The sequence below is a fragment of the Leptopilina boulardi genome, unplaced genomic scaffold (assembly GCF_019393585.1).
Source record: "Leptopilina boulardi isolate dan_hultmark-lab unplaced genomic scaffold, ZJU_Lbou_2.1 LbouV2_278, whole genome shotgun sequence".
Taxonomy (NCBI): Eukaryota; Metazoa; Arthropoda; class Insecta; order Hymenoptera; family Figitidae; genus Leptopilina; species Leptopilina boulardi.
The window spans coordinates 4839510-4853489 of NW_026137838.1; the positions used below are offsets into that span (position 1 = coordinate 4839510).

The 13980-nt window shown below is 28.4% G+C and overlaps 1 protein-coding gene across 1 annotated transcript; it reads right to left on the bottom strand.

Annotated features, from left to right (window-relative positions):
• Positions 1-3723: 3723 nt before the first annotated feature.
• Positions 3724-8785, bottom strand: LOC127281872 (involucrin-like). Its single transcript, XM_051305842.1, has 3 exons — positions 8665-8785; positions 4808-8462; positions 3724-4247 (listed from the first exon to the last, which is right to left on the bottom strand). Exons 1-3 carry the CDS (start codon positions 8677-8679, stop codon positions 3961-3963), a joined length of 3957 nt encoding a protein of 1318 aa, XP_051161799.1. The 5' UTR covers positions 8680-8785; the 3' UTR covers positions 3724-3960.
• Positions 8786-13980: the final 5195 nt, after the last annotated feature.

The window sequence follows — 13980 nt, forward strand, 5'->3', positions numbered from 1 at the left end:
CAGAAAAATGAAATTCTGATTGAAAAAAAAAAAACGCGTTTCAAACAGAAACGAGAGTAGAATATATTAGGCTCATTGTATAGTAAAAATTTGTTGTCTATTCAATTGTTTTAAAAATAATTTTATTCGCTTTACAATAAATGTAATTATATATACACATAAAAGATGGAAGAATCAGGGACAAAAAAAAAAAATTTTTTTTCCTTTTTTTTGAAAAAGGGGGTTGGGGAAGGAAGAGAAGAAAAAAGTGGGAAAAGTAGAAACGGGACAAAAAAAAAGAAAGAGATAGAAAAATAAAATTAAATACAAAATATAAATTATTAATAAAAAAAAAAAAAAAATTTATTGTATTCGCGAGCGAAGAGTGAACGTTATTATTCTTGCGTTAGAACGAATATATTATATATAAAAATATATATAAATATGATGATCATTATAAAATACATATTATATTTAGATTTATATGAATATATAATATGTATAAGAGCCAGAGTTTTATGTATAGACAAAAAGAAAAAAAAAAAATCATTCACAAAAAAAAAAAAAAATGACGACTAACGATGACGTCACTTTATTACTATTATTATTATTATTATCATAAAAAAAAATAAATATTATCCGTTTCTGACTATATTGCGTATTATTGTAATTATCGTTATGATTATTGTAGGCGGCTTTAGTATAAAATATATCTTCGAAGCGATTGTTCAGTATTACGCGAGATTCAACATAAAGAAAATCAGAGATCCTTTTAAAGGGCATGCAGAAAAACGAAAATCGTGACTTGCCATCACTTTTGTTCTCGCGATTTATATTTTCATTGATTTTTTTTCTATCCTTCGATTTTCTTTTTATTTTTATAATAAAAGAAGAAAAAAAAATTTTTTTTTTATCTCGAGAACAAAATTGAGAGAGCAGTGAATTTTTTTTAAAATAAAAAATGATTGAGAGAAACATTGACAAAGTCGATGAAAATAAATCTCAAAAAGTGCTTAGTATCTCTGTGAAAAAGAATTAAAATTGAGATAGTGATTTTATTTTTGGTAAAATGCGTTTTTTTTATTCTTTTTTTTTTTTTTTTTTTAATAAAACGCTACTTTTACCGAAAGTAAATGTTTTTCCTCAAGGCCTCGAAAAAAAAGAAATTTTTTTTTTGTGAAGTATTTTTGTCGCACTTTTATGAATCATCGTACGACTACTAATATCTTGTATATTAAATTGATTATTATATAATTATTCAATTTTATTTTTACTAATATAATTGTACACTATAAAAATATAAATATATTCCTCCCATTATTATTGTTCGCGCATCCAGCGTTATTTTGTAAATGAATAATAAAAGCTCTTGACAAATGTGAATTTTAATTGTTTTCTTTTTCTTTTTTTTTTGGGATTTTCTTTATTTCCATTTAATTGAAGTGATTTTTAAACTACTTCAATTTTTTCTTATACAATTATTTTTTTATTACTACATATTTTTATATTTTTAATTAATATAATTAATAATTATTAATTAATAATTAATAATTCATTGATAATTCATTGATAATTAATCACTTAATGTAATATTTAATGTGACATTTGTTAATATCAACTAATTATTATTTAAATAACAATTAGTAAAAAAAAAAGTTTAAAAAAACTTTTCTCTAAATTTAAATTAGTTAGAAATTCGATCAGTAATTCAATTTAGTAGAAAATTTCACCAATTTTTTTTTTTTTTTAGTAAAACATAAGTAATTTAGTATTTTTTTTTACTAAAATTTATTCTCACTAAAGTTTTTAGTAAAAAAATTACTAAAAATTAGTCGCAATTTTTACTAATTTAATTAGTTAACGTATCGTTATTAATTTTTTTTGTTATTCAATTTTTTTCACTAAAATTTTAGTAAAAAGTAAACTAAAAATTGGTAGAAATTGTTACTAATTTTTTTTTAGTAACATATAACTAATTTAGTAATATTTTTATTACTAAAAGATTTTTTTAAAAAAAATTTTAGTGAAAAATACCTAAAAATTGGTGAAAAATTTACAATTACTGAAATTAGTGAACAAATTTTCACTAATTTTTTCAGTTTTACTAAAGTTTTTAGTAAAAATTGACTAAGAATTAGTAGACAACTTAAAATTGAAGGAAATTTTTAATCTTTTACTTAAATTAGTTAGAAAATCAATCAGTAATTAAATTTAGTAGAAAATTTCACCAATTTTTTTTTTAGTAAAACATAAGTAATTTAGTACTTTTTTTTACTAAAATTTATTCTCACTAAAGTTTTTAGTAAAAAATTACTAAAAATTAGTCGCAATTTTCACTAATTTAATTAGTTAACGTATCGTTATTAGTTTTTTTTGTTTTTCAATTTTTTTCACTAAAATTTTAGTAAAAAGTAAACTAAAAATTGGTAGAAATTGTTACTAATTTTTTTTTAGTAACATATAACTAATTTAGTAATATTTTTATTACTAAAAAATTTTTTTAAAAAAAATTTTAGTTAAAAATACCTAAAAATTGGTGAAAAATTTACAATTACTGAAATTAGTGAACAAATTCTCACTAATTTTTTCAGTTTTACTAAAGTTTTTAGTAAAAAAAATTACCAAAAATTAGTAGAAATTTTCACTAATTTAATTAGATAATCAAACGTTATTAACTTTTTTTGTTTTTCAATTTTTTTCACTAAAATTTTAGTAAAAAGTAAACAAAAAATTGGTAGAAATTGTTACTAATTTTTTTTTAGTAACATATAACTAATTTAGTAATATTTTAATTACTAAAAGATTTTTTTAACAAAAATTTTAGTAAAAAATACCTAAAAATTGGTGAAAAATTTACAATTGCTGAAATTAGTGAACAAATTTTCACTAATTTTTTCAGTTTTACTAAAGTTTTTAGTAAAAATTGACTAAGAATTACTAGAAATTTTTACTAATTTAATTAGTTAACGTAGCGTTATTAATTTTTTTTGTTTTTCAATTTTTTTTCACTTAAATTTTAGTAAAAAGTAAACTAAAAATTGGTAGAAATTGTTTTTCATTTTTTTTTACTAACATATAACTAATTTAGTAACATTTTTTTACTTAAAGCTTTTTTTTACTAAAGTTTTAGTTAAAAATAACTAAAAATTGGTAAATAATTTGACTTACTGAAATTACTGAACGAATTCTCACAGGTTTAGTAAAAAAAAAGACTAAAAATTAGTAGAAATTTTTACTAATTTGAATTAATGAACCAATTCTTTCTAAATTTTTCAGTTGCAAATTTTTTTTTACTAAATTTTTAGTGAAAAATGAATTGGTAGAAATTTTTTACTAATTTTGTTTAGTAAAATATTTCTACTCTGGTAACGAAAAATTCAGTTACTAAATTTAGTTACTAAAAGTTTTGGTAATTCAAGTTTTAGTAAAAAAAAAATGGTTAAAAATTGGTAGAAATTAGTAATTCAAATTCGTAGACGAATTTTCACTAATTTTTTTTCAATTTTACTAAAAGTTTTAGTTTTAGCCAAAAAAAATGACTAAAAATTAGTCGAATTTTTCACTAATTTAAATTAATGAACTAATTCTCACTAATTCAAATTCAGAGAATAGTAATTAAAATACAATTACTATACAATCGTAATTAATTTCGTTCTTCTAATTTCTTGTAAATTAGTTTTGTATTTTTACAAAAAATTTTGCTTGTTGCTAAATAAATGTAATTAAATTTCAAAGACTTGTTAATTAAATTGTAGAGATTTGTAAATTAAATTTTAATATTTCACTGTTAATATTCGTATAATTATTGGTTTTTTTTTTGTTTTTTTTTATATAGAAAAGACTTGTTAAAAGAAAAAAAGAAGAAGAAAAACGAAGGGAAAATAATGTCTTAAATCTCTAAGAAAAAAAAAATGACTTGGAGTGACAGGCTTAAAATCATAAAATTATTAGCCGTCTGTCTATCAAAAAAAAAAAAGGGCGTTAATTTACATCAACGAGATTTCCAAGCTGATCGGCTCGTGTTATAAAACATTGTACGGAAAATGCTGGTTGCGAAAGCATTCCACCTTCCTTGTTGTTGGCATTTTTTACAGGAATATAATTTGATGGAACAATGAAGGGTTTACTAATGTGTCCAGGCGTAAGAAGTTGAAATAATTGACTGCCAACATTAATGGGTGTGTTTTCTTTATCCTTGAGATTAGACTGCGCCATAAATTCTTCCGATGGACGTGTCTCATTCTTCCTTATCCAGCTTGCTATCATGCCTGTAAAAAAAATTCAATTCCTTCAATCAGCAATATTTAAATAAAAAAATTATTGTTACTAATTAGTAATTTTTACAAAAATTAATTTATATTTATATTTACTAATTGGTAGCAAAATCAGATTTTAAAAATGAAGAACAGGAAAAAATTTGCACACAAAAAAAAGGAGATGATTTTTTCGAGCTGAAATAATGTGGTTTGGTTTTTTGACCTTGATCGAACATCGACCCCGGAAGTTAGTCGACCTTGCCGGTGGCAAGTCTGGGGAGTCATATAACGAAAGGGAAGGTGGAGTTGTGGTTGGTAAACGATATTTGCTCCGGATCGCTAACTGGATTGCGTAAAAATAATAAAGTCTACCTGATGACTTTGCAAAAGTCAAGAAATTTCTCTCTTTCTTCAAGGCGAGTCACCTTTTTAATTAGAGCTAATTAAAAAAAAAAAAAATTCTTTATAATCCATTTCTCATTTTCAAAACATTGCTGAGCAAGATTTTAATTTTTCATATATTTTAATTTTCGATAATATTATATTATAATTAATTCACAAAATGAACTCACCATGACTTTGTGATTCACCTTGATGTTTCAAAAATCCAGGTTGCACCTGCTCTTTTTTATCAGACTCCAATTGACTTAGAGTTGAGTCAACATTTTGAAAATTTTGTTGAACATCTTTTTGTTCGTCAATTTTTTTACTTGGCTGCGATAACAATTGCTTATCAACTCCAGGTCCTTGTAAAATACCAGGAACTTGATAGGGATTAGTGGCTTGTGCAAAAAGAATTTTTGTTAAACGCACAGAATCATCGTTTAATTGTTGCGAACGTTGTGGATTTAATTGTTGTCGTTGGAATTGTGCCAATTGTTGTTGACCCAAAAATTGTGGAGAATTTTGTTGTTGAATCAATTCCTGTTGAAGCAATTGCTCTGGACGCAATTCCAATTGAGCGGCATTTATCAATTCTTGATGACGTTGAGCCAACTTTTGTGGATCCAAATGTTGCTGTTGACTCAAGTGCTGCACATTATACAAATGCTGAGACAATTGTATCTGATCCAATTGCTGTTGCGCAAATTGTTGTTTATCAAATAGTTGCTGATTTAATTGCTGTGGATTTGATTGTTGTGGATTACTTTGTAGATGACCCAATTGTTGTGGATAAAATTGCTGTTGATTAAATTGATTTTGACCCAACTGTTGATGATTTAACGGATTTTGACCCAACTGTTGTGGATTCAATTGATTTTGACCCAATTGTTGAGGATTAAACTGTTGTTGATCATACTGCTGTTGATTTAACGGATTTTGACCCAATTGTTGTGGATTCAACTGTTGCTGATCGAATTGTTGCTGATTTAACGTATTTTGACCCAATTGTTGTGAATTCAATTGATTTTGACCCAATTGTTGAGGATTAAACTGTTGCTGATCATACTGCTGTTGATTTAACGGATTTTGACCCAATTGTTGTGGATTTAACTGTTGCTGATCAAATTGTTGCTGACCTAACTGACTTTGACCCAATTGTTGTGGATTCAATTGTTGCTGATTTAACAAATTTTGACCCAATTGTTGAGGATTAAACTGTTGCTGATCAAACTGCTGCTGATTAAATGGATTTTGACCCAATTGTAGTGGATTCAACTGTTGCTGATCGAATTGTTGCTGATTCAACAGATTTTGACCCAATTGTTGTGGATTAAACTGCTGCAAATCAAATCGTTGCTGATTTAATTGATTTTGACCCAACTGTTGTGAATTCACCGGTTGCTGATCAAATTGTTGCTGACCTAACTGACTTTGACCCAATTGTTGTGGATTCACTCGATGAAAACTAAATTGTTGATTTAACAGATTTTGACCCAACAGCGGCTGATCAAATTGTTGTTGATTAAACTGATTTTGACCCAATGATTGTGGATTTAATTGTGGCAAATCAAATCGTTGCTGATTTAACTGATTTTGACCCAATTGTAGTGGATTCACCTGCTGCTGATCAAATTGTTGCGGATTTAACTGTTGTTGACCTAATTGTGGATTCAACTGATTCTGACCTAATTGTAGATTCAATTGACTCTGACCTAATTGTGGATTCAATTGACTTTGCCCTAATTGTGTATTCAACTGTTGAAGATCAAATTGTTGATGATTTAACTGTTGTTGACCCAATTGTGGATTCAACTGATTCTGTCCCAATTGTGGATTTAATTGATTCTGACCAAATTGTGGATTCAGCTGATGTTGATCAAATTGTTGTGGATTCAATTGTTGTTGGCCTAATTGTTGTTGGCCTAATTGTTGATTCGATTGCTGTTGATCAAATTGTTGTTGATTATTCAATTGTTTTTGACCAGTTTGTCCTGGTAAATAATTTTGATCAGAATTTTTCTTCAATTGATCAGAATTTTGTGATACTGAATTTAGTGGCTGGTCAACAGTTAGTATTCGTTGATGAATCGTATGTTGTTTTTGATCATTTTTTTCTAATTTTAATAACTGAGATTGATCAGACTGTTGCTCCGATTGTTGTTGCCTCAGTGGAGTCAATTTTTGACCAAATTGTCCAATTGTTTGCCGTTGAGACAGTAGTGGATTTCTTAAATTTTGTTGCCTCAAAGACTGTTCCAAAGGTGTGTTCTGATTTTGATGATTTATCGAAACTGGTTGATTATTCAGACTTGGGAGCAGTACTTTTTGGTTAGATTGTTGTATTCTTAAAATTGGCCTCAAAATTGGATTATTCTTGGTACTTTCGTAGCTCACTGATTGCGATTGATCCAATTGTTGTTGATTCGATTTTCGAATGTCCAATTGTGGGTGATTCAGTTTTGGTTGGTCCAGTTTGTTCTGATTTAACTGATCCGACTGTTGTAGGTCCAACAGCTTCTCTTGATAATGTTGCTGATCTGAATGTTGGATTCCTAAGGTTTTATGACTAGACTGAGGAGCCGGAGATTCTTGCTTCGAAAGTTGATCGTGAACTGATTTACTTTTTGGTTGATCGGATGAATGCTGCTGATCCGAATGTTGTTGAGCTAATGGTTGCTTATCAGAGTGTTGCTGATCCGAATGTTGTTGAACTAATGTTTGCTGATCCGAATATTTTTTAGCCAATTGTTGCTGAGCTGAATGTTGTTGACTTAATGGTAGCCTATCTGAATGTTGTTGAACTAATTGTTGTTGATCCGAATGTTGTTGAATAATTGGTTGCTGATCCAAATATTTTTGAGTCAATTGTTGTTGATCCGAATATTTTTTGGACAATTGTTGCTGGTTCGAATATTGTTGAGCTAATGGTTGCTGATTCGAATATTTTTGAGCCAATTGTTGCTGATTCGAATATTGTTGAACTAATGGTTGCTTATCTGAATGTTGTTGAGCTAATTGTTGCTGATCCAAATATTTTTCAGCCAATTGTTCCTGATCCTTGTTTTTTTGAGCCAACTGTTGCTGATTCGAATGTTCTTGAGCTAATTGTTGCTGATCCGAATATTTTTGAGCCAACTGTTGCTGCTCCGAATATTGTTGTTCCAATGGTTTCTGATCCGAATCTTGTTGAACCAATGGTTGCTCCTTAATTGCTCCTAATTGTTTTCGATCTAAAACTATTTGATCCGAATGTTCTTGATTCAATTTTTGTTCACCTATCAACGGCTGATCCGAAATTTGTTCGCCTATTCGTTGCTGATTCAATATCACCAAACTTGGTTGACTCTGATCAGAATTCTGTTGACCTAATTGCTGATCCGAATGCTGCTGATCTAAAGGTTGTTGATCCTTATTCTGTTGACTCAATACTTCATGATTCGTGCGTTTTAATTGTTGCAGAAATTGTTGATGATTCAACATTGATTGCTCATGCTCTTCACGTTGATAGGCCAATTTTAATGCTTTCAAATGAGCTTCTCTAGCTGCCATCACTTCAGGTGTATCTTCAACAGCTCGTGGAAGATTAGTCGCCGCTATTTGAAAGCCATGCTCCTCATCGGCCGTATATTTTGCACGTTGAATCACACCATCAGTATCAACATAGCTGAATGATCCTCTCGTTTCACCATTTGCCTGACGAACTTCCGATCTCGCTGATTCTGGTGCACTGTATCCAAAACTATATTGTCCCAAACTATCCTGATAGCCAATGTAAACCGGTGTTTGCAGAGGTTTTTCCAATGACAACACCACCGATGACAGGCAAATTGATATCAGGATTTGCTGCAAAAAAAAAAATCAAAAATTTTTTTTTCAAATCTAGAATGAAACAAAATGACAAATATTATTATTACAACAAAATCACTACCGCACTAAAATATAATTAAAAAAAAATTTCTTTTTTGAATCACTGGAAAAAGGGAATTGATTTGGAAAAATCACTGTGAAAAATTTTAATTTAAATTTTTTTTGCAAATTTTCTTACAAACGTTGTCTTCATGTTGAATTTGTATATAGGAGAGGAGACAGAAACATAATGCAAAATATTTGCGATACTGACAAGTTTATATATGCGAAGAAGAAGGCATCGATGCGTCTCACCCTTCTTTGCTCACCCAATCGTCGTTTTTGCACCTCATCTCATATACCTATATATATATATATAAGCTCATACCTAAACGAGCAAAGACGATGAGGACCCAAAGTAGTTTGTAAAACTGGTATTTACAATTCAAGGTCAATTTTATGTCGAAGAAGGCGAGGTACTTGACGATGAAACCAGACCATTTGCTTCTTCAAATAATGCATTTTCAAAAGTTTCTTTTTTTTCTTCTTCTTCTTCATTTTCTTTTTTGTTGTGTGCTGGATGATAAAAACGTCACATCGCATCAAAAAAATAGCCTACTTGAATCCTCATTTTATTCTCAAGGATATTCTTTGGGTCAGATAATATAATATAAAATGTATACACACACATATATGCCTTTTTGGATTTTTCAAAGAAAAGACTTGGGTTACTAGAACATAAATTTTGTATTCTTTTTCAATTTTCATGGGCGCAACACCACCACTGATAAGGTATAATTTATTCAAAGGCTGTAAATCTCTTCAGGAAATTTAATGTTTAGACGTTTGGAATATTGTGTGAAATTAAAGTCAGGTATTTTTTAAGGAGGGAAAAATGTTTTACACTCGAAATTGTGTCTTGTTGAAAAGTTGTCTTCGCCAAAATTTTGTTCTTTTATTTTGGCTTCTCATTTTTCTTCTCCTCTTCTTCTTTTTCTTCTTCTTCTTTTGTCGCTTCTTTCACAATATTATTCATATTATTTTTTTATTTATTATAATTTTAATTATTAATTTTAAATGATTATTATTTATTCTCCTTACGCCCGGAGGAATATTTTATTCGCATTTAATTGGGACAATTAAAATTTGAAACAAATAAAATTTATTTAAAGCAAATAAAAATATATTTGTTTCAATATTTCTGATAAATACTATCAAAAGAAAACCACAATATTTTCGTTTGAAATCAATTTATTTTGTATGCTTTCGAAAATCCAAAAAATCTCTTCATTATATTTATTTACATATATATTTGTTAAAAAGTATCATAAACAATTTTTTTTATTACATTTTTAATATTATTACACAACATTATAATTATTGCCTAATTTTTATTTATTTTTATTAATGCAGCTTTACAATAATTTCACTAGAAAATAATTTTCCTCTCCACGAAATTTTGAAAATACTTTTTTATTGAAAAAAAGCTATTCTATTCTTTTTAAAAAAAAATTATTTCTTCTTTTAATAAAGACCAAAAAAAAAATTACTGCACGTCTGAAGAAACACCATCAACCACACGACTATTGTCATTGACCAAACGAACTTTTTCAGCCAATTGTGCAATCACTTGTTCGGCACGTGCAAGTCTCACTTCAGAATTATCCAAAACACGTCCATCATCCAATGCAACGACAGTTGGTACAACTTGATTTGAATGAACAATATGAGAGACATCAACGCCAATGGGTACAACTCCATTGATAAGTGTACCAACTGGTGTGAAAACAGATGTCACGGGGAAATCAGCCGATCTCACTGCTTCATTAACTAAATTAATTCTCTCATTTAAATGTGCAACAGCGTGTTCGGCTTTTGCTGCAACAACTTCCGGTGTATCCACAACTCGGCCATCGACGCCAACATGTGCTCCTGGTACCAATGACGTCACACCAATTGATATCGCCGATGTTGATTCGGCCATTAACATTGCGACAAGACCAAATGCAATGGAGAACATTTTGATTTCTGTTTTGTCTGGAAAATTCAAAATAAGGGGAAAAAAATTATTAACAAATAAAAATATTGAATTATTGAAAAATTATTTATACATATATCCATAGCAACTGGTAGCATAGTAACTAAATGGTACCGTAGTAACTGGTAACAAAGTTACTGGTAACAAAGTTACTGGTACCAAAGTTACTGGTACCATAGTAACTAATTGGTACCAATGTAACTGTTACCAAAGTTACTGGTACCATAGTAACTGGTACCAATGTAACTGGTACCAATGTAACTGGTACCAAAGTTACTGGTACCATAGTAACTGGTATCAATGTAACTGGTACCAAATTTACTGGTTCCATAGCAACTGGTACCAATGTAACTGGTACCAAAAAACTGGTACCTTAGTAACTAATTAGTACCAATGTTACTGTTACCAAAGTTACTGGTACCATAGTAACTGGTACCAATGTAACTGGTACCAAAGTTACTGGTAGCTTAGTAACTAATTGGTACCAATGTAACTGTTACCAAAGTTACTGGTACCATAGTAACTGGTACCAATGTAACTGGTACCAAAGTTACTGGTACCATAGTAACTAATTGGTACCAATGTAACTGTTACCAAAGTTACTGGTACCATAGTAACTGGTACCAATGTAACTGGTACCAATGTAACTGGTACCAAAGTTACTGGTACCATAGTAACTAATTGGTACCAATGTAACTGTTACCAAAGTTACTGGTACCATAGTAACTGGTACCAATGTAACTGGTACCAATGTAACTGGTACCAAAGTTACTGGTACCATAGTAACTAATTGGTACCAATGTAACTGGTACCAAAATAACTGGTATCAAAGTAACTGGTACCGTAGTAACTAATTGGTACCAATATAACTGTTACCAAAGTTACTGGTACCATAGTAACTGTTACCATAGTAACTGGTACCAAAGTAACTGGTACCAAAATAACTGGTACCAAAGTAACTGGTACCGTAGTAACTAATTGGTACCAATATAACTGTTACCAAAGTTACTGGTACCATAGTAACTGGTACCAATGTAACTAGTACCAAAGTAACTGGTACTAAAATAACTGGTACCATAGTAACTAATTTGGTACCAATATAACTGGTACCATAGTAACTGGTACCAAAATAACTAGTACCATAGTAACTTATTTGGTCCCAATGTAACTGGTATCATAGTAACTAATTTCGTACCAATGTAACTGGTACCATAGTAATTGGTACCAAAGTAACTGGTACCAAAATAACTGGTACCAAAATAACTGGTACCATAGTAACTAATTTGGTACCAATGTAACTGGTAAAAAAGTAATTGGTACCATTGTAACTAATTGGTACCAATGTAACTGGTACCATAGTAACTAATTTGGTACCAATGTAACTGGTACCAAAGTTAATGGTACCATAGTAACTGTTACTATAGCAACCGTTTTAATTGTAATATTTAATTGTAATATTGAAGAAACTCGAAAGAAAAATGATAATACAAAATTTGATGAAAAATTATTTTTATAATATATATATATAGTAGATTTATAGATTTAATAAATAAATACCTTTTTTCCTCTTGTATGATCACAATCAAGTTTGCTACTACTTCTGATGAATTCAGCAAAGATTCATGTGATTTTATACCCTTAACGTCTTAACGATTGTGTAACTTTTATTTTTTTTTTTCGTGATGAAAAAAAAATCGCACACACAGTAAGTTTAGAAAATTTATATTATATTATCGATAATCGAAAAATATTGTGGTATTGTAAAGATTATCGTTACATCTATTTCCGTCTTTCGCCCTTTTTTTGTTGCATCAAGGTTAAAATATATGTAAAACGAGTAGTTGAACTGATATTTATATATAGTATATATATTTTTTTTTTATTCAATTACAAAATAAGAAGATGATCGGAAAAATCATTGCCTTGCAATGAATACGATACCGTTTTTGTCCTTTCCAACAAATTCAACCTCGAATGGTCGAAGGTTTTTTTTTCTGTATATAGTAATAATAAAAAAAAAAAATTCTATATTTAATCATACAAATCCGTCTTCTTATAAGCTTAATGGATATCTGATTACATTTATGTATATATTACAGAATTTTCTTTTTTTTTTTTTAATGCAGAGTGGGGGAATTATTTAAGGAAATTATTTTGTGATATTCATTTAGTTGCAATATATCACTAATGAATGAAAAACAAGATTTTTGCATTTATTAATTTGTTATTAATATAAATGGTGGATTTTTACGTTCCGGATCCCTTAAAAAATTTTTTATTCTCGTTTTTTAAAGTAATGGACTTAAAAATTTTAGGGGGTCCGGAACTTAAAAATCACTTTATTAATTAATTAAAATATAATTGGAATTTATCGTTTATTCGACATTGAAAAGAAGATGTAAAAATGCAAAAGAATAAAAATTTTTTTTGAAGATGTGATTTAATTAAAATAAATTTATTTATTTATATTTCTAAATGTAAGACGAAAAAAAAATTGGATAAAATATTCGATATTATCGAAAAAAAAATTGAATTTATATTTATATTATTCACTCATTGTCTATTTTTTTATAAAATAAACGTAATATGAAAAAAAAGTGCCAACGACAATACAAATACTACGACTACTACGAAAAAAAAAGAGAAAAAGAAATTCATCAATATTAATGAATAAATATTTTGTGGGCGCGGTGCAATTATATTTATTCACCAAAGCTGATTATTAATTTAATTCTCTATTTTATCTGAATCGCAATCTTTGTCTGATATTTTATAAACATTGATCCTCTCGATACAATAATCGATAAATTTTATCATCAGTGTCCTTAGTCCTTTCTTCAAATTAAAAAAAATTTCTTTTTAAAAAAACGGAAAAATTGATTGTAATTTCTTTTTTGGAAAATTTGAATATTTCTCTTCACAATATATAAATCAGGGTCGATGCAACGTATAAAGGACCTCGTTGAATGTGTTTTACTCTCTTTTCAAGGTAAATGGTTAATTGCATATTTAAAAACTGGTTTCTTTCACTTATACAAATAAAGACATAAAACACGATATTAATTTCTAAATGAATAATTCAATTAATAATATTATTATTAATAACAAATAAATTAGAAAAAAAATAATTAATTGAACTATAACAATTTAAATAATAAATTTTTAATTGAAAATTAGAATTTTTATTTAAAAAATAAATTTTTGAAAATTTCGATTATTTTCCAAAATTTTAATACTTCCGTATTTGTAGGGAAAAAAATTTTTGATCTGAACAGGTAGGCGACCGTGAAAATTGAAATTAAATCACTTCAAGTTTCTTATTGCTTTCAATTACCAATAAGTGTGCACATAAATAGGAGACATGCACGAAACGCAAATGTTTGTATGACTCAACAAAATTCACGTAACGGGGCATTGTATCATTGACTATTATATATATATTTATATATATGGCAAAGTAGTTACATTTTACACATA